This window comes from Micropterus salmoides, unplaced genomic scaffold (assembly GCF_014851395.1).
Source record: "Micropterus salmoides isolate LMB-PRFRI ecotype aquatic unplaced genomic scaffold, ASM1485139v1 Ms_hic_scaffold_10, whole genome shotgun sequence".
Lineage (NCBI taxonomy): Eukaryota > Metazoa > Chordata > Actinopteri > Centrarchiformes > Centrarchidae > Micropterus > Micropterus salmoides.
Window position 1 is genome coordinate 9,135,774 of NW_024040041.1, and position 22,696 is coordinate 9,158,469.

Below are 22,696 nucleotides of genomic sequence, written 5' to 3' on the forward strand. Positions count from 1 at the left end.
GGTTTCACTGGAGACTTTTTGATTCTACTCGATACTGGGCTGTTTTGGTCGATACCATAAATATCGTGTATATATAATATTGGTATCTACTGATACCCATCCCTATTACCAATTGATGTATGAGTATTAACAATCTAATAATGTAATAGATAATAAAGTCAGTCACAGAGGCAATCTTATACAAAGTACTTTTACTTTGGATACTTTAAGTGTATTTTCCTAATAATATCTCTATATTTTTAATAATACTTTTCAGTACTTAAGTAGGTTTAATGTAAGTAAGTATTTTTACATAGTTGCATTTGTACTAAATAAGCTGAAGGATCTGTGTACTTCTTCCACAGCTGCAAATATCTTAAAAACCAGTGCGCTGTGTGCTTCATATCAGTGTTCAACATCAACACCTTGATGTGATGATCGTGAACCAAGCGCTTCAAGTTGCCTAATTTGTGTTGGAAGTGAACAGCTGTCATGTAATTTGTTGTCATGTAGATAAAGGTAGGGGAGACCGGGTATGGTTGTAACATGGGGAGAGTTGTAACAACACCAATTCCACCAATTAGAGATAAGATAGGAGTTAAGCAGTCATACCAGTATTTACCTACTTCCTCACTGATCAGGCATGGTGGTTCTCAAGTTTGGAAACAGGCACATTCAGAGTATATATAGAAAAAACTGATTTTGTGGTCAGAAAGTAAATTTTCTGACCAAGACTATATTTTGTTTAGTATCTATACTATTGCAGATAAAATAGTTTGACTTATATTAGATTGAAATATAGTTTATTAGGCAACATGTGATGCATTTTTTACTTTCTAATTTCAAATCACTATGCTAATACAGCTAGCTAAACACTGGCTGACAGGGGTGGGGTGGGTTGTAACACGTGTTACAACCATTCACTATACATACAACTAGGGACTTTTTGATTTTAATATTTTACAGAGTGCCCTTTGCAGTATAGGCCCACCATGCCTGCACTTCAGGGTTACCAGCATTCACTTGCCAGCAATGTGACCAATACTTCCCATTCACATGTTGATCACATGTTGGTGTATGTATCGGCACTCGATCTTTCCCATACCCCGTCTCCGCCGGCGGAGAGGGCAGAAAAATGTACAGGCAGCTTGTGAGAAATTCCACTGCGCAACAAAAAGTCCCAGTACGCCAAAGAGTAAAATATAGAAGTGCTTGTACTGCGTACCAATGAGTACCGGCCCACTTCAAGCACTGACTGTGACTCTGATTAAGAATATACACACACTGACAAACACAGACACACACCTCTTTTAGTTAGACCTAATGATGTACAGAGATGTTCTTTAATTAGGTACATTTTAATTTACATTTTATAATCTGTTACAGTGAGTCCTTTTACTTCACTATAATTGTTTTTGAAGCATATCATATAGTGTGACATCCATTTTTGCTTCTTTTGTCTAATTGTTACAACCTACCCCCAGCGTGTGTTACAACTTACCCCGGTATAGGGGTAGGTTGTAACAAGGAGAACTGAATTGGTGCCATTTGTAGTGAACAAATGTGGGTACTTTGTATAAAAGTTTGAGAACTCTAGCAAAAAAATTCAGTGAGTTATAGTTGATAAAGCAAAAAGTGTTACAACCATACCCGGTTTTCCCTAATTTCGATATCCCATATGGTATGTAAGAGAAAATACTAAGAGATGAGGGAGGCAACACCACTAGAACACTGGAAAAGAAAGTGTCTACAACAATTTACTTCTTTCTCAAACAATAGTGCAGTTACCCACCCCCCAACAGATACCATGCTTGTGTCTAGATGTGTGTGTGTGTGTGTGTGTGGGTGTGTGTGTGTGTGTGTTTTCATGTGTTGAGCTGAGGCCTCTTACCTTTGCCGTCAGCCAGACAGCGGTTGTAGCCCACAGGGCTGAAGTACTCGAATATAAACACAGCCATTGCTGACACCAGCAACAGCATCACGAACATCATCACCCACACATCTGCACTGAAGGGCTCTGGAGGGCGAGAGAGGGAAGAGAAGAGAGGGAGAGATGAAGGGACATCAGGGAGACGAGGGATTGAGAAAGACAGCATGGATGGACAGAGATTAAGAAAAGAGAAGAGAGGGGGAAAGAGAGTTGTAAAAAGAGAAAAGATGGGGAAGATAGAGAGATCAGGAGAGGGAGGAAGAGGGGGAAAAGAGTGCGGGCAGCAGAGAGAACGAGAGGAAGAGAAAATGTAGCGAGAGAGGGAGAGGGCAAGAGTGATATGCAAATGTGGAGCAGCAGATTGAGGAGAGGAAGGAAGAGTCAGAGAAATGGAGTAGGAGTGGGAAATATAAGAGGGCAAAGAGACAGGAAAGACAGAATAAATAAACCGTTAGCCATATTATCATGCACTCTAGTCTGCCTCCTCATCATACAAAAGCATTAAAACCTGGCTCTAATGACTTAGTGTGTCCACTAAATTACTTTTAGTTCAACATCTAAAGGTGGAAGAATGGACGTCAATCTAAAGTGATATAACAAAGATCCATATAATACTCTCAATCTGTCAGGTCTGCTGGAGAAATAACAGTTGCGTCAAACTAAAACTCAATCTTCATGTAATTCACAAAAGTAGATATTGCATATTTCACAAATTTGCCAAAACAATAATAATTTACTGGCGGAAATGGACGTGACCTATACCACATTTCATACTGATTTGAAAATGCACGGTTGTATGGCTCGCAACTTATAAAGAAAAACACTTTGCCTTTATTATAGCAGCCTGTATAGTGGACATGGAAAAATTTTTCGCATTTGACTGGATCTCCAACCGTACTACCTATCCTACAGATTTCATCTTTGCATCCTGAGCAGATTAGACTGTAGAACCAAAGTCCATCCATCCATCGTCAACCGCTTATCCTGCGTACAGGGTCGCGGGGGGGCTGGAGCCAATCCCAGCTGACACTGGGCGGAAGGCGGGGTACACCCTGGACAGGCCACCAGTCCATTGCAGTGTACAACCAAAGTCTGGCATAATAATAATAACTTGACCTGAAAGCCGGTATACTCGGGTTCAAGCACCCAATGCAACTTGGAACCAACCAGGAATAGAGGCCAATAACGGATAGGGCTTAAACTGCTTATAAGTGACAACATTTTTTCCAAGAAACTTTTAGAAAAGGTGACGATCCTAAAAGACTTATGGAATAGTTACAATATCAAAAAATGTCTAAAACATGGCCTTCAGGCTCTTCCTTCTACCCACTTCTGCCCCCCAACTTTTGACACCTGGCTGCTCACCTAAGAAGGCCGAGGGCGAAACGGTGCCGTTGCTACGGGAGACCATGACGCTGATGCCCGTCTCGATGAAAGGGACGGAAAAGTCGATGACCTCTGACCTCTCCTCATTGATGGTCAAGGAGCCGACAGCCATGTGGGCGTTTTTTAACACCACCTAGTAGAAAGGGTGGAAAGCAGAAAGACAAAGAGCATCTGTTATCCACTCGTTATTTACACATCCCTCATCCATCCACTGAAAAGCTACTGAGGCACTGTACGGTAATGAATGGAGTGCTCTTTAAAGGAAAAAACTGTCCTAAAACTTAAACTTTTCCCTGAGGAGAAAGTTCTTCAGTGGTGGCACGGCCACAAAAACATTAAAAAAACAAATACAATCAAGATAGTTAAGAATAGCTTATAGTAAAAAAACACCATTTAAACCAGAGCATAAAAATAGCATATGACAGCTATCAGTTCATTTGCAGGTGATTGTGCTGGGAGACTTTCAAAATGCCTGTGATTCTTGTTAAGATGTTTGCTAGGTCCTTCCAGTAAGTAAGTTCTAAAGGGTATTGTGCAAATAGCTGAAAAATAGCTCTTTACCATGTCCCTTGCATTTCTTTATCCATTTTATTGTTTGTTCTGCTGTTGTGTGACTGAGCCTCAGCAATTCTATATATCAAAAGTAAATACTAGGTTTTAGTGTCAGCCCTTATAATCCAAGAGCACTAAACTTCTGTCTAGATGCTGAACATCCACACTGATGTTCAGCAATCACACGGAGAGACTAACTTGTAGCTGCCTTGCTTTCTCCATTAACATGTATAAAGCATGCAGCAGAGTCGGGCACACTGTCAAAAGCTATTATAGGAAATGTAGGAAATCAAATCTGACATAACAGCAGGTGGGACAGGTTGAGGGAAAGTGGATACATTAAAAAAGTAAAATGAACAAAGTGAGGCAAAGAAACATATGAGAATGGAGACATTGGAGACAAAAATAGAGCACGGCTGGAAGAGACAGGAGACCAACACACATTCCACACACAGTGCTCTGAGTGGACACTCGTGATGCGCACCAGGGGAGGGAAACAGGGAGAAAGATAGAAAGAGGGAGGAAGAAAGTGGGTTACCACAGTGGGTCATGGCTGCTGGAAATAGCCACCCCAATGCCTCTCCTTCCCCTACCTGCCTCCCTCCAGTCAGTACCTCTGCACAGGTTGTATATTTAGCCCCACATTTTAAAACCCTACAGCACAAGGGTAAACTGGGACGAGACTGTCTTACTGAGTTAATAAGGTGTGTGTGACTGTGCGAGTCAAAGCTCCAGTATATGCTTCAGTGTTAGAGTGTGCATGTGTGTGTGTGTGTGTGTGTGTGTATGTGTGTGTGCACATATGAGTGAGTCATAAAGGGAAAAAGGCAGAGAGAAAGAGACGGGAGCGAACCTTTGTTCTCTAACTGTGAAGTGGACCTTTACAGGCAGGGAGAATATTACACGTCCACTCTGCACATTATCTGCAGTTTCCAAAGTGTGTGTGTCTGCTAGTGAGTGTACGTGTGTGTGCATTTGTAACTTTTCAATCTTGTTTGTTCTGTCAGCATGTAAGTGCGGATGTGCATGTTCACTTGTGTGTGTTAGTGCCTATATGTGCGAATGTCTCCCCGGAGGAAGAGAGCGAGTCCATCCAGCAGTGTACTCACTTCCTCTCTCTCCATTCGCTCTCTCCATCTCCCTCCTACGACTTGTTCTCTAAGCGTTATGAAAGTGACCCATGTGGGTGTTATTGAGAATGAGTGAGCGAGGATCTGCGTTTGTGTATGTCCTCAGCTGGCGTGTGTGTGTGTGTGTCAGTGTCTGTTATGTGACTTTTCTAGCAAGGCCAAACTCATGTAATCAAGTGTATTGCCATTAATATTTTAGATTAGGGGCAGCACAAGTCAATGCAGCCCATGAAATTGACACTGACTGCCAGAATTGAGTTAGGACAAAATGTAGGCCTTCTGAACGCGTTCATAGATTTTTTTATTTCCTATGTGATCTTTTGTCATTCAAAAGCTACGGCAAATTGTGTAAAGACCCTCAGTGAACTTGGTGAGTGTTCAGAAGCGTGCTGAGGCACGTCACAGTGTGTGTGTGTGTGTGTGTGTGTGTGTGTCAGCATCAGTACAGATTTCTGTCCATTAAGGAGTGAGATATACTGGCTGCACTCCAACTGGAGAAGGACATGGGTTGGTTTTGTTAGCAGATATGGCAGAACTATGATGGAGTGTGTGGGTGTGTGTGAGAGAGAGCGAGAGAGAGAGACATTACCAGTGTGTCCTCTCTGTGCGCATATGGAAACGATCTGTGTGTGTATGCCTGTCTGTGTCCAGGTGTACGCACTCATGCATGTATTCTCTCTTTTTTCATGTATTCCTTCTTTGCGATGTATTCTGTTATTTCTGTGATCATTCATGCACAAGTGCCGCTTGTCTGCATGTGTGTCTGTGTGCTGAGATGAATACCCCCACCCCCACCCACTAATGACCATCTGTGGGGGTGAGAAGGAGACGGCACATTACGGCGCTTTCAGTCAGAGAGATAGAGTTTATTACAGGTGACCACATTTACAGCTCAGTGCCCACTAAAGACACCACCTGACTGGCAGGATGACTTAAATGGCTTTATATAATAGATTAAATGGGTCAGTTTAATGTAAATTGAGCAGGGCTGCGGGACAAAATGGACACATAATCTTGCCTGTGACTTCTGAAGGTTGTTCAAACTTCAGTGTCCAAAGAGGGACGGAGCGTGTTTTCAACTTGTGACCTTTGGGCTACTATCGATCTGTTTGCCTTTTCCTTCATTAACAAATAGCCAGAAAGACAGAACATCAAGAGTACAGCGAATATTTAGAGCCCAGAGTGAACAGCTTACTGAACTATACACACTCCTGGGGTAGGTGCTTAGCCCATCTGACACAAGTGTTAGGCCTGTTGGGCAGAGGGTTGACCCGGAAAGGGAAGCTCATAATTCAAGGTACGAAAACACACTGCAAAGAGGAAACATACCCTTCAAGCAGCTAAATATAGCACAGTACATTGAGCCCAGGGGTGAACACAGACTGTAACTCTGTCTCCCCTTTGACCTTTTCTTCACCTAGGCAGTAATTCCAAGCATCTAGATGTAATAAACTCTTGGCAGGTTCAATCAAACGTTACCAAAAACCAGACTCACAGTGGCTGCATGGTCATGGCTTTATTTTGTGGCAATGAGCACACAAGCTTTGTCTTATTTGCAGTGTTCTAGCACATCTAATTGATGAAAGAGATTGCAAGAGTTAAAATGTGTTTTATTTGCAGCTGATACAAATTTATTTTGTAGTAGTTAGAATTAGAAACTTTTGGATACTGTGGAATTGGTATGATAAGTGACAATTAAGTACAAAGGGCGCCTGACTTCATATTTCTGAGAGGGAATAGTTCATAAAATATTTTGGCAACCATGTATAAATGGTGTCTATTAATCAATAGGCTACTGTATAAAATTAAACACTTTGTATTGTTCATGTATACTAATATACATTACTTACTGTGAGGACATATGGGGAAACACATTCAAAAACAAAAACAAATCCAATTTGTATACGTCAAAAGAGAGCTATAAGAATTGTAAATAAAACTACTTTTCAAAAACCAACTGCTCATTAAATTAAAGGCTCTAAAATTCAGGAACTTTTGGAACTGCACAAGGTCAAACATAAATGACTACCTGAAAGCATCCAAAAGTTGTTTCAAATGAGAAAAACTCAATGATTTGAGAGGACTCTGCATATTTAAGAATCAAATGGGTCAGGTCTAATGTAGATAAACATTTTATTTCTGTTAAAGGGGTGCATTTATGGAACAGCTGTAGTGAGGAACTGAAAATGTGTGGCACACATTGTTTTAAAATCGTTTGAAGGACAAATTTAAAAATGTCTGATCAGAGGCATGTTGGCATTGTGTATCATCATGTTGGCATTAGTGTAGTTGTCTGATGTTACTTTTGCAGATCTCCTTCTCATCACTCCCATGTGACGTGGACCTGTGTAAGGATCATTTTGCAAAAGGTCTTTTGCAAAATGGGCAGGTGCAATAAGCTGCAGCTTTAGCCTGCACCTTTTCTGTCTGCAGGAAAAAGGTCTTTCTACTGTTTTGTTGGTGATCATTTTAATTTTTTGTTTTTATTTTCCCAAGCTGTTGTAATTATTTACAGAGTAAAATACATTTCGATGTCAATTTCAACTTCTGCACCAAGGCTGACTCCTCTGTGCACCAAAGCCTGTTTTGTAATTGGAGTGTTTTCTGCTGCGACCACAGATAGAAAGAAGTCATTCTCCTTTCCTTGTCTGACTTGTTGCCAAATATGCAAATGTATTTCTGCATTGTACTGATAACCCAAATGTCTTAACACCATCTTTTAAACAGCAGTAACATCAATAATGGTAAGATGCTATTGCAAAGTGTGGATTAGGTGCAATCTTCATTGGCAAAACTTCATGCAAGTTTTGCCAACAAACTACAAATGAGACTGTCACATAATTAACACATGGCATGCACAAAGAGGCTTTATTTGTAGACCTGCTTTCCACTGACTGAACATTTAGTAGACAGCTTTCAGATTTGGTCTGACAAATATATTACACACCATTACTGTCTGGGCTGATAAAAATAAAGACAAACGTAGCCACAGAAAGACAAACACATAGACACAACTTATCTGCTCACCTCTCCCACCATGCCATTCCATGTTCCGTTGATCTTCTTGCCATGTTTGCCATTAGTGACCAGGTAAAGGTCATAGGTAAACTTTACCGTCTTGGCAATCTTCTTCAGGATGTCAATGCAGAAACCCTTACAGCAACGCTTTATGTAGATCCCCGACTCCTTCGTCTGATTACTACGTAGATAGATAAACAGAGGGGTATCTAAGCAAATGTGTACTTCTGTCTGAAGTGGCATGAATTGTTTATTTTAAACATGATTTGGTGTATCTGGCACTGTCACTCTCATAGACGAAGTGTGAACTGATTCTACCTCTGGCTCTGTACAGCTGTCGTGGGAAATTAACATAATTCACAAGCAAATTTTAGGCAGTTGCCAGGTTTTTACATTTAATTTCTACTTTGGTCAGTTCTGCAGTAGGTAGCTCTGTGAGCTAATGTGGCAGATGGAAAGATAAAACAGTCTATGAGTTACATATTTATTATAATAATTTACATAACTGAAATGTGTTTTTCTTCCTGACATGCATTCTTATTCTTGCTTCTAAGGCTCGGATTTGGTATATCTGAGCTTTGAGTCTCACAGTGTTTTGATCTGTTTCCGGCAAGGTACAGTGTTCCTCATACACGTCCCGCTAAGTGGGTCCACATCTTCCACAATGACGAACGGAGCCTCCTCCAATGTCACGATGGACAGGTGGTCATCCTCAATGTTTGCTGGCCCGCCATATAGTTCATAGCGAGGCCACACATGGTACTTCATGGACAGGGAACCATTCTCCCATTTACCCACCTGCAGAGACATATGGCAAACAAAAGACATTGAGATTGCCTTAAAAATGTCATGCTCAGATTTAGATTTGGATATTTGATTTGTTTTTGTTTTTTTACAAGTGAGTTAACTGCAACCATAGAGGTTCATAGTCTTAGATTTTAATTCAGTCTGATGGAGTAGCTCTTCAACTCAACGCTATTAAGTGTAATAGTAAAATACATACATGAAATGAATCACGGGGCAGGAATCAAATTCAAAAATTAATTCAGATTAAATTCCACACTGCAATGAGTCCAGTCCATCAAAAATACCTGCAGCTCTGCTCTTGCAAACAGCTAGTCACAGTTGAAACACATCACCAAAAAGCAATGTAGAGGTTGAATGCTTGTTATGCAAAAACATCTCACTCTGATTTGGCGTTTTATTGCCTCATTTTCTGTTTTCTGGGTTTAGCTGTTATTAGTCCATCTGCCAATAAAACAACAATTAGGTAACAAATGAACAGGGGAAACGTATGACGGATAATTAAAAATATTAGTGAAATACGGCAACTGAGAAAGTTAGTGAAAGGACATGTAGACAATACAAACTACAAAAGAGGAGAGGAGAGCAGAGGAGGGGAGGGGAGGACTGGGACCCAGAGTAGAGAATGAGAACAAGGTTATCGTGAAGGACGAGACTGAAACGGGGGAGAGAGCAGAATTCAGATCAAGAGGAGAGAGTGGGGAGAGAAACAGCGAGACAGAGAAGTGGATGGAGAGATTAAATTAAGAAAAACAGTTAAATTTGCAGACAGAATGGGAGAGAATAAACTATTGATGGATGCAAAATAGTCAAGTAAGTATCTGTGTGGTAAAGAAAGAAAGCCGGAGATGGAGCTCATTTAGATGCAAAGTGCTAGCTCTTCTGTAGAGGAGTGTCCAGCTGTAAGTCTGGAGGGCCCTCCAGCCCTTGTGGCTCTACTCCACTGAATAAGCATCATCAATTAGTTAATTTCCCCCAGATTCTAGCCACATGAAACCATACATGGAGACTCTGCCTATGCCCTTTACTCAAGAAGTGCTCGGTATAGGCCACTTTAATTGAGGGAAAGATGTGGGTGGAAGTGGGTATGGATCATCAGCTAATTGAACACACTATAATGGGAGAGAGGGCAGGACAGAGAGGTGCAAGTGTGTAAAGTCAGGTTTGCAAACTCGTTAAATATGTAAATGTACACACACACATACACACACACACTTATCGCACTCTAGGGAACACACACTTGCCGGGACTGCCTGGAGAGGACAAGCTAATGCTGTGTATCCCCGGGGCACAATGCAGCCTTCTTCTATCGGGACAAAAAACGAGTGAGCGGGAGTAAGTGATCGAGATAGACAGGTTTGGAAGGAAAAAGAAAAAAGGGGAGGGAGGTGAAGAGAAAAGGGTAAAAATCCACCTAGAGGGGAGTAAACTGGACCGGGCACGACAGAGTCTTCGCATTACTTCAAAGGTCCAGTGGAAGGATTGTTGTAGGAGCTGGAACTCATTAGGATCCAAGAAAAGTGGTTCAGCTGGAAGTCAAGCTAAGAATTAAACATGAGTAAGGGAGTAGGAGGAGGAGGGGGAGGAAAGAGACGGGGTGGTGCAGGCTCCAAGGGGAGAAAGAGAGAGAGGGGAGACAGGAGGGGAGCGATTCACCTTGTTCTCTGATCAGAGGACAGAATATAGATTAGAGAGGCAGAAGAAAGAGAGAAACATTGAGAAAAGAGAATAGGGAGAGTCAAAAGAGTCAGACTGCACGACACAGATACAATGGAGGGTGAGCATCAGGAAGCACAGGTGCATGCTGGTGGCGAGGAGCATCTAAGTTCATTTAAGGTTGTTGATTCAGAGTATGACTCAGGATTGTTGTTGCCCAACCTTCTCTTCCACCACTACTTAGAGAGCTGACTGAGTGCATGTAAATTTTGACTCAAGTCACATATTTACATAGGAGAAGACGCCCGGTACAGTCTTTTATAGCTGAACTTCACACAGTTTAGAGGTTGGGGGCACACTTTTGTGTTTCAACCATGCATATCCTTATTTGTATGCAAATACACTGATTTAGAAATATCCTATTAGGCTAGAGAAAATTTAGTACATTTATGTAGAATCACACCAACAAACCCCTTGTGGTACACAGGTGTAATCGCAAGGATAAACTGATTTCTGAATTATCGACGCACAAACGGACCTTACTGTCGCCAATGTAAGCACATTAGATAGGTTGTAAACTATCGCTCCAGAGGATGTATATTTTTGTTTAATTTGAAAAAAGGTAATCATCTCTGTCAGAATGACTGCCTAAACTGCCTTGTTTTGTTTCTTTAGCCATGCATGCACCTGTTGCTCGATATAGGAGATCCAGAGTATCCATTTATGATATTTCATTGTAATCAATCTGCATCAATAATGAACTGTTACGTTTTGGTATGGAGAAAATTATCACAATATCATAATATTATTCTAAGTACTAAAATAATAATAATTTGTGATTTTCTTTTAATTGTCCATTTTCCCTTTTAATATCAGTTCTGGGTAAAATAATCCTAATGTCTATCTGTGTATTGCAATTCTTTATTTGACCTTCACGCACACAGAATGAGATTTAGGTCCCTCAGTCTTTTGCCCCGGTGCATGCTGCCACACACCTACTCCCGGGACACTACAGTGCCTCACATTCTTCGTCAGTTTTTCGTCTTTATCTTTCTCGGTCCACAACAAGGATGTTTACATTAAGGGCACTGGGACTTTCAAAGGCATGTGGTGGACCATATTTGGCATTCTGGGGGGTATTTATGTTTATCTATTGAGCCAGCATGTGCACAAGCACGGATATAAAATAGGTAAGATTTGTCACTGTGCATGAAGGTGTGAATGATTCTCTTGTTTTTACAGTTCATAGACCTGGGGTCCTACAACAATACCTCGCCACAGTCTCACTGGACTACAGATTCTATAATAACCCCATCTACCCTTCTCAACACAATGGCATATATGTGGTATTCTAAAAGTCATTTGGTAGCAATTTAAGCAAATCTAACCATAAGTTCTGTCTTTATCACAATGCCTGAGAAGACGCAGGTCTGACTATTGCAAAGATCATTTTAGTGGAAGCCTACTGCGCAACCAAATGATATGCAGTACTGTACGGCAATGTGCAGAAAAACATGCGTATTTTATTTATCCTGTCTGAAAACTGTCTTGCTGTAACACTAACTATGTACAATATGATCCTTGGAGCTACCTTTTTGCTTCAGTTACATTAATATGAACACACAAATGCACCCAGCAATATATAGACACTGATGATATTTTATTTTTTGCTCCATATTAGTTCTGACAGGAACTCTTTGGGACCATGAGAAACACCTTTCCATGTTCTGAGTGCATCACAGGCAATTTGATTTTGTAAAAACACTAGACAAATCATGGGTAGTATGTAACAGCTTACTTAACAGAAGCAGATGAGCATACCTACTATATCAGCACCCTTGAGCTTTTGCTGCAGTGTGTTGCTCAAAGGCACCTTCGCCGAGTTGATATTATCTAATCAGAGTAGCGCCGATAAAGCTCACGGCTCAAAATGCTTAAAAAGTGAAAATCAGGTGATGAGATATGCAGATAGAGGGACAGATACTCATGGACCAATCAGGTACTGTACTTACAGGATACAGCTATCTCACTGGCATTGCTACCACCCTGTCTTTCATTTACTTCAAGAGTGTACACATGATAGGCATGGCTGTTTTTTGGCTGTTTTAATGCGTTTTAACCAGCAACATGAATATAGATGCACACACAACCACACACACAAACATAAACACACAGGCACTCTCCCCCTTTCTCTACCATCTCTCTCTCACCCGGTCCCACTGTCTGTCCTTGTTGAGCAGAATGATGACCAGCTTGGGGTGCATCTGGTATCCGTCCTCGCTGAACGACAGATTACGCCCCTCAAACGTCACATTCATCAGGTACCTGTAGATAGAAACATTGAGAGAGAAAGAGACTTGTTGAGGCATATTACACTTCCTTAAAATATCTTTGCCAGTGGCAGCTCTCAAATGTTTGATTTGCTTTATATGTCTTTATTATTTCTTGTTTGATGACTCAATTTCCCAAACATTAAAGTTTCACCATATGTCAGTTTATTCTCTAAGCATTTATCTTTTCAGACAAACCCAGTGACATTAAACAAATTCATCATCTGCTGGGAAATAGCTATCATCCCATGTTTATGCAGGTCTTTCATAAATAGATGGAATTACATTAATCATCAGTTGCAGACAGCAACAAACAGCAGTGATTTTAACATAGTACTGAGGAAATTTAATTTAAGCAAACTATCTCAAATCATCCCATGTTCAATATTGCCACTTGTATTGATGTGGCCTCAAATTAATAGTTTGACATTTTGGGAAATACGCTTGTTTACTTTTTGGTGGAGAGTTAGATGAGAAAATTCTTTCTACTCTCATTTTGTATCTGTTCACTATATATGAAGCTACATCCAGCAGCAAATTAGCTTAGCTAAGCACAAAGACTGGAAAAAAGTTGGAAACAGTTGCCACCCACCAGCACCTCTAAAGCTCACTAATTATCAATGTGTACAAACGTTATTAGTAGTACATTACAGTAGTACACTACACTCATACGTCATCATCATTTCTAGGAGCTCAAATCACTCCATAGACAGCTTTCAAGTTTATATAAACAAGTCAGCTTGAAAATGCAGTTTGTGTCTGGCATTAAATGTAACAAAAAGCACTATATAACACACCAATAGCAGCTTGGCAGATCACTTTGCGTTGGTGTGTGCGTATGTGTGTTTGTGTCTGGCTCTGTGTGTCTACTTCAGTCGGTGCACTTGTGTGGCGGAGAAAGAGAAACCGAGAGAAAGCAGCATTGTTTCTGTCAGGTGAAATCATTTCACCTCCCTTCAACTAAACACAACAAACACACACATTCTCTCACACACACACACACACACACACACACACACACATACACATACATGCCTGCGTGCACACAGACACTCAACACTGTGTTCTCTTGCAGTGATTATGGTGAATGTGCGTAGGAGTGTGTAAGTGTGTGTATATGAGAACAGGAATGTTTATGTCAGGTGAACACCAATCACTTCACTGTCATCCCACACACACACACACTCTTTCACACCCTCATCCTTTACTCTCTTCTCTCTCTCTCTCTCTCCCTCTCTCTCTGTGACTGTTTCCATGGAAACACTGCCTCAAAACCGTGCACCATATATATATATATATATATGTAGATGAAAATATAAATAACAAAGGTGTGTGTGTGTGCGTGTAAAAGATTGGCTTGGTGCCAGTGTGCTGATGGGTTCTGTAAACAACGTCCTGGGTCATGTATCAGAACACATGAATCAGTTTGTCTTGAACCATCACTTTCCTCAATCTCCCTCATCTATCTGTGCAGGTCCTATGTAAAGAATAGAGTGTAGGCAGTGTAATAATGTCATTACTCTAATGCCAGCTAGCATATTCTATTTCCTATATTAAATATTGATATTTCCAATGGGCTGTGGTGAGCAGAATCATCCAGCATCATACCCTCTCATGCAGCCCCATGTGTCCAGCTAACCACCCCGTCCTGCAGAGCCTTGGCACTGATACAAAGTGCACAGAATCTGCTGCATAAATCATAAGCCATTTACAAAATGACTTGACGCTGTGCCCCCTTTAATCTTTACTGAGCAAGCTATTGTTACATGCAACAATGTGGGGCCTTTGTGTGTGTCTGCACGTGAGTGTGTGTGTGTATGTGTGTGTGCATCCAACAAACGTTGACAGCAGTAACAGAGCAAAGCACAAGCATATGTGTGTTGCCATGGCACCCACAACCACTGTGATTTCCAAGCCAATCTGCTGTGTTACTATGGTAACGCTAATCTCGCAGAGGGTGGGAGGGAAAGAGAGAGAGAGAAGGAGAGAGAAAGAGTGGTGGGATGGGACATATTAGACTGAAACACTCTTCTCCCATCACACTGTGACTACTGAGCATACAGGAAGCCACTTTGACTTTTTGTGTTCCATCCATGTGACCATTTCCCCTTTCTATCACCTTCTCTGAGCTTCCTGTCTCACTGGCATTTAACACATGTGCCCACACACACACTTAAAGGGCGAGGGTTTACTCAGTATTCATGCTCTTTTTCACATTCACAGGGGTATATACAGTATATCCACATCTGGCAGCTGCCCAGTCAGACCTCTTATGGGCCACTGAGCAGGTCCACTGGGGCAGCTGGGTGTTAAGTGCCTTGCTCAAAGCTGGATGACAGACCTTCAATGCCTTCCTTGCCATGCCAGAGACACAATTAAACATGTTAACACAAACCTATGCTCTTACCACCTCCCTCTATTTTATAAAGCTGTGTGTGTCATAAGATGGCATTAAGTATCGAGCATGCTAAGAATGCACACATGCACATGAATACCATAAAAAGACACACATCCACCCACCCACTAAACCCCTTGTTTTTATATCCTGTTGAACTAGTCAGTTTACGGCTCAAGCTAGAGGAGAATATCTGAGCTGTACTGTACAGCAGGTGAATTAAGATTCAAACGGCAGCAGCAGCTGTCTCCACCTAGCGAAGCGAGTGACACTGACCAGATTCCAACAGGCATTTCGCCAATCAAACCTATAAGTAACAATATGCCCTTCGTTAACTGCTGCACATTTCGCAGACATTTCAGTGAGTCTCTTCTTTCCTGTTTTTATTTATTTGAGGAGAATTCTCGCCATTGCCTTAATCAGAACAACACAGCATGCCAGACACACACACACACACACACACACACTTGCCATGCTAACTCCATGGCCTGACACAGATACATTTTAGCCCATGTTCTGATGTGAATAATGGAGGAGTGGTGTGAAATATTGATAAGGCAGTTTTAATAAATTAACCCTGACATGAATTAGTCATGAATTACACTCCTTGGCAATTACTGTGGTGCGATGTACTTACAGGATTTGTAGAGGAATCTATATGGATAATAATACCACGTCCCGTATGGCACTGTGGCAGACAGAAATTCTGTAGTTTTATTACATGCATGTATAACGTGTGAATGTAGAGGGAGGTGTGCCTTTCTTGTTTGCATGTGTCTACACAAGTATGAATCTAGTGGCATCTGTGTGTGTTTGGACACGGGAACTGAATGTGTAAACAGTGTATTAAATTGTGCTAATGGGAAGAGTGTGGAGAGATGACAAGACAGGAACAGTGAAACAAAAAGGAGGTGAGGAGTGGGAACATCAAACTAGCAAATGGCACTAGATACGTGGCTTTGATTTGATTTATTTTTGACAAATATTAGACAGCACTTAATTAAAACTAATCATAATAATACATCGTAATTTAAATGGTAGACCTTGAACAGAGTGGATTATCATTTCAGAGATAATTGATAAAAATCCTTGAGCTAATATTATTCTTCGCATTTTTGAAAAAAACTTCAAAAGCCTTAAAAGACAAACCAAAAGAACCAAAAAATATAATAATGGGAATTAAGGGGAACAAGGAAGCAGTAAAGGGCAGAAAAAGAGAGAAAATAATATGATAAAAATAGCAGGAGATTGATGTGAGCAATGATTATGTGAGATAAAATAAAACTACAGAAAAGTAGGGAACTGAATAAACCTGGTAGAGAAAAAGGAGATTTGGAGACAGATGATTTAGGAGGAGAAAAAAAGACATAAATTGAAGGGAGAGGGACGAAAGAGGAGAGAGAGAGAGAGATCAGGAGAATCCTGACCTAGTTCCAATCAAGCCCCATCACAAACAGGTACCTTTTTAACGCCTCCCTCTGGCCTGCCCCATAAACACACACTCAACTAGTGTTTATAGACTCAGTCTAAAATAGCTAGAAGAGCACACACACACACACACACACAGGTGGGCACACTGTCCATCGAGCACACACTCATCCCTCAGCTCAATAGGGTCAAAATACTGCTTCAGAGTGTACTGCACACACACAGACGCGTGCACACATGCAAACACACATAAACTCTATTGAAAGCCTCACTGAGGCCACAGAAGTTCAAAAATGTCCACAGAGCTTAAAAGCACTTGACACCTTTCCAACTCCAAGCTCATTTGGAACCTGTCCACGCCTGGCAAGGTCAGGGCCACTGTTGTCAAACTCATGATTCTCACACTGTTGTGTATTGCTCAGCAGTAGTCTCTCTTCCTATCTCTCCCTCACTGTGTCTTTTGCTCTCTGTGCTTTGCTCTCTTCTTCCCCTTTCTGCTATCTTCATTTGTCAGGCTCAAACTGTAGCATTAGCTGGAATGTCACAGTGCTGGCTACAGTGGACTTAATTTGCTTAGTGGAGTGACGTGTCCTTCTCTTGTGGTATTCTATGAAGCTCTAAGGGCTGGACAAGGAAATGCTAAGCAGAGAGGGATCGGCATAATGTATGGCTTGTAAAGTCAAGTAGATGACCATGACCATACAGCAATTCTTCATCACCCAGCAGTAGACTGAAATGTGAACTAGATATGATTTCCATATTTCCGTGCTGACCTAAGTGCTGACCTAAGCTGTTCGTAATTAACAAGCTTGAAAAACATGCGTTGTGTGTGAAAACAAGTGATGTGTGATAATCTCTCATAATCCCTACCAGAATTAAATATCAGATACACTGAGTTCCAAAACTGTCCCACAAATTTTGCTTTGTTCAGTGTGGTTTGGCGTGTATGTGCTCATAATATGCAGCATTTCACCAGGGCGTGACATGATCGGCTGCTAAGTGCCGTCTTCCTTCATTAAACACTTGCTGCGCTGCTTCAGATTTTTTATCTGAATTTTCAACTTCAAGTTTTTAAATATGGCGGATGGCCTGGAAATAAATCTCTCTAAAGTACCTAACAAGGATCTGTCTCGGATTCAGTCGGAAGCGAGAAATAGTCCAGGCAGTTTATCTACAGTTAATAGTGTAGTTAATAGTAGTAGTTAATAGTTTAAGATTAGTCTGACTTCCAGTTGCCAGGCTCCATTGATTTTGAGATTGAGGATTGCTTAGCACAGCAATGATATGCCATTCTCCATTACTAAGAATTTATTGTGACTTTATTGGATTTATTAACAATTTGCTACAAAGAACTGTCTGAAAATTTACAAATTATGATTCACTGGAGTGTCGCTGAATATAAGGTTTTCCTGCCCCACAAAAGAACCTTTTGATTGAGTTGATTTCCTTCCCTCTCCACCCATCTTTCATTTATTCATCCATTGATTCACTTAGTAGTGAACCAACAGGCAGCAGGGCACCCATCCAGCCAACCAAACAGCCTGCAAGCCAGGCAAGCAGCCATTCATTCAGTTTCTAGTATATAGACTGTAGGCCAAATGCTAATCTCTTGATTGAACACTTAAAGACAAAGGTTATCACCAAACAAATTTAGTTAAGGCAGCGAGGGGCGAAGGATCTTAGCAGCGCTTGCAACTGATCTAATCAACAACACAGCTAAGTTGATTATAAAACTGCAGGTCTGGAGAATAGACGATGGCTGGGGAGGATTGGGGGAGAGGTGAGGAAAACTAGGAGAGGAGAGGAGAAAACAGAGGGGAAGAGAGGAAAGTGTGAGCAGATAAAACATAGCAGAGCAGCGCTCGCCAGAAGAGAATAAAGTGGAACAAAGCAGAGGAGAACGGAGAGCAGATGTATAAAAGCAGACCAGGCGCCGAACAAAGGAGAGGACTACAGGGCAAGAGAGGACAGAGAAGAACATGACGGAGTTCAGAGGGAGCTGAGCAGAGTAGAGAGCAGCACAGGACACAATAGAGTTGAGGAGAGCAGTGCACAGTAGACCACAGTGAGGCACACATTAACAGAACAGGGGAATTGTATTCAGGGACAACAGCAGCTGCCATAAACGCCACAGTTATCTCAAAGCAGTAAGCAGTGGTAAAACAAATGCAAAGCTTCAGAAAGGCGTGAACAAGCATACAGGGGTTGAAATGACATCTAAAGAGTTTGCTGGAACGGACAACAAAGTTTTGCCGCCTTTATGCAGGATGCAGTTAAGCATGAGCAGAAAAAATTGTCCACATCCACCATTCATAGTGCAATCCAAAAAGGTGAGCACGTGTTTCTACAGTAGGCTCTCTGTATGAGTGTGTCTTTGTGAAATCTAGTATTCCTGGATAAATGTGTGATTGTAATCAGCGGGGAAATTGTGGGACAAACCAGAGACTCAGAAAGTGGGACGAGACAGCTTATCTCTTTATGTATGTCTGAATACAAGTGCGAGAAGGTTCAATACATTTTTCAGTTTGTGAGCGTATGACGCCAGTCACCATACAGTTGCTTTTCAACACTCCTGAAACCATTTTCTACAACAGCAACCAGACTACTGTCGCTAAATGGATGAATGATAATCGCCATGGCACACACAAACACATACATACTTTAAAATACCTATACACACAAACACACGCGCGCACACACACACACACATATACATTTGGCCTTCACTGACAGTCTGTCTATCTCTAGCGCACCAAAAACACACATACCCACAAACTTACAGCTGCAGCAGACTCGAGTGGCAGAGGGGTGAAACTACCCCGGAATATAATACTGTGCTGAGCTCTGGAGCACAGTACGACAAGGGGCTAGTGTTTGTCGACTGAAACGCCATTGGGACCAATTAGGCAGTGCGCAGAGCAAAGTGCTGCCGAACGCTGCTTTTCATGACCAGTTCAAAAGGCCTGGTGCTGAGACAGACAGCTGAGGGGGTGGGATTGAATTTTCCTGAGGAAGGGGCATGTGAAGGGGGTGTGTGTGTAGGGTATTATTACATGGGGGAGGATGATCACAGTATGCAGGGAATGAAGGTGCACGTGTGTGTGTTTGTGTGCCAGGGTCTGCTGCATCCTTGGCTGTGCTGATCTATGCCAGGAGGCTCGTGTTGATGTTGCACCACCTGAACCTGTGCACTTTTTAAAGCTGCTGTGCGTAGTATTTTAGCATCCATAAATCAATGTCACATTAATTTGTAGACGTGAGTTTAATTGTAAATAAATGACTGTACACATTTGAGACCACTGCTGAGACGCACGGCCTCTATACTTTATTATACATACATACACACCACAGAGCTGGTTTTCATGGGATATGTGAAGGATAGCTTTAAGGCAAAAGATGAGCTTCTTTTACTGCCCACAAAAGAGGAAAAATAACTTTAATACTCCAGTGCATTCAGACTTTCTCATTATAACAGATACTTTAATGATTTAAAAGTATGGAAATGTGTTAGCATTCAACAGGAAGGTGAATGTTGAAATGCAGTCTTACTTTGAAAGAACATAATCAACACAGTACCACTCCTAAATATCTAAGACATCTCTACAAATATACCAAGACGTCACAATAAGCTTTGTCCCAATTTTGGAATCTTCTGCTTTAAGGTATGCATTTCAAGACTGAAGATGTTATAACTTATTGAAAGTCCCATTAACAGACTTCTAAGCAGTTATTTCTCAACTGGCGCATTTGGGAAGCCCTCAAATGCTCAAACACATGGAAATGTGATCATGGTGTATTTACCAGGTTTTTGTGTTTAGGTGGTCAACAATTACTGGTAAATATGTCACATTTACCAGTAATTGTTGACCTAATGATTAAGGTGCATACCGTATAACAACAGTTTGACATTTTGGCCTTTCCTAGCACCAAAGTAATAGTCTGGCACATGACAACCTATAAAATGGTGAGTTGTTGTTCTATACAGTTTGGTTATTGGAACGATTAAAATAACAAGATTTAATATGTTAATTACTGAACTTCAGAGGTGCTGGAAGACAGATTTTGTTAGTTTCAGAAAGAGCCAGGCTAGCTGTTTTAACCTGTTTCTAGTCTTTGTGCTAAGCTAAGGTAACAGATATGTGAGAGGTATCAAACTTCTCATCTAACTCTCCCCCAGAAAGCAAATACCGTAAAACTTTGATTAATAGCCCGGGCTTTTTTTGCTAAAATCACTGAATTGACCTTGCCTTTTTTTGGGACATGCGTCCATATGGACAGGCCTTTAATTCCTCTTGCACAAAACTGAAATAGGCTACTATTAAACAATTTAGTTTTTCAAACAGAGTATTATTTGTATAAAAATTATCCAATAATATCAAAACCATGTCATTCATTTGATCTAGCTCCGACAGACAGCTTATGCGCGTTTATTTTGAAGGCAGCAATTTAAGGAAAACAACAACACGGTGCAGGATGTGAGAAGTGTGGCAGAAGTTAGCAGACAGAGAGCAATGGACTTCACATGACAGGATTCACAAGTTGTATTATTTTTATGAAAAGCTATTTTGATTCTTTTGATCGGTGGAACTTTACAGACTAAAGGAATATAAATTATCAAGGAACGGACACATTCGTACAGAGCCCCCATAGGCCCACTTAGTCATAAAAATAAATTCTAATTACCTCAAAATAGTAACTCGAGGCCTCAGGTAATTAGAATTTATTTTTTGACTAAGTGGGCCTAGAGAGGCTCCATACATTCGGACTTAACTAGCGCTTCAAAGGTAACGGGAGTCGGCACTTTTCTTTCTCTTTTCATCTCTTGGGGCTTGTTGTTTCCGTTAAATGAACTGAACATTTGAATTGTGGAGAATCTATTCGATCTAATGATGTGTAGCATGTCCATACTGACATACTGATCATATGTTTAAACATTAAAATTTGCATTAACGATCTGATAACGGCGAGGTTTTATACATCCAAAGAACTTACATAAAAACCAGACCAGGCGTTTAATGGAGACCTGCGTTTATTTGTCAAAATGTGTTCCCACACCAGGCCAGTAAAGGAGGTAGGCGGCTTTTTGGGACTCGGCTATTAATTGAAGTTTGTTTCCCAAAATGTCTATACTATTCCTTTAACTAAATAAAAAAGCAACGGCAATGTGTAAATAATCCAGCTTGGACATGTTGTTAATCACCTCACAGAAAAATACACATAAATTAAACTTATGTAGATATACTAATGTGGTACAATGTTTACTAATTATCCATCATATGTCCAAACTGCTCTCAGTTTAACAGTAAACACACAATCCAGCCTCCGTCTTCACTCACCTGAGCACTTCATTAGGGTTGCCTGAGATGGGAGTCTTCTTGTCAGGAGCTCCGTGGCACTCTGACTTTAGGAGGGTGTGAGGTCCACGGTCCATCATCATGGTGGAGGTTGCCATAGTGATGATCGCCACGCCGTCGCGAACACGGGCCTCTAGGCCATAGTCCCACTCGTCATAGGACACAGAGAGCAGACCTGTGTGGACAGAGCAAGAAGGAGAAGGATTAGAGGAGGTGTTGAAAGATAGGGGAGATAGACGGGGACAGAGGGATTAGTGAAAATACAGAGGTAAGTAGGGAAGGATTCAGGAATATAAGGTAAATAAGGCATGAAAATGAGAGATGTGAATTGGATTATATGGGGGAAGTAAAGAGACAGAAAGACCAAGCAGAGACAGACAGATGGAGAAAACTAAAGCGGGGAGAGACTGGAATAACTCAGTTAGGGTATACAGAGTGTATATGTTTTGAACACACTCCAACAGACAGAGCACACACTACGTGATGACTCAGAGAGCAGATGAATAGCACTCCCATCCTGCCTGAGTGAGCGTCTATCACCTTGCTGTGTTTGCCCATCTGTCTGTCTTTAGCACTGTCTGTCTCTGTTTGTTGGCCTTTGCACTGTCTGTACGCCTGTTTATCTGTCCTTCTGTCTGCCTGTTCTCTTTTGACAGTCTGTCTATTTATGAACATTCATTCGCAGGTCTCTCTCAGTCTCCCTGACCATCTCTCCCGGTGCCCTTCCAACCATA

The 22,696-nt window shown here is 41.3% G+C and overlaps 1 protein-coding gene across 1 annotated transcript in view; it reads right to left on the reverse strand.

Moving 5' to 3' along the window:
• Window positions 1-22,696, reverse strand: part of LOC119884188 (glutamate receptor ionotropic, NMDA 2B) — a 125,010-nt gene that overhangs the window by 22,743 nt on the left and 79,571 nt on the right. The window contains 6 exon segments of the mRNA XM_038694654.1: window positions 1,871-1,996; window positions 3,275-3,428; window positions 8,005-8,176; window positions 8,585-8,793; window positions 12,666-12,780; window positions 21,945-22,137. Coding sequence (XP_038550582.1) covers window positions 1,871-1,996; window positions 3,275-3,428; window positions 8,005-8,176; window positions 8,585-8,793; window positions 12,666-12,780; window positions 21,945-22,137 — 969 coding nt within the window.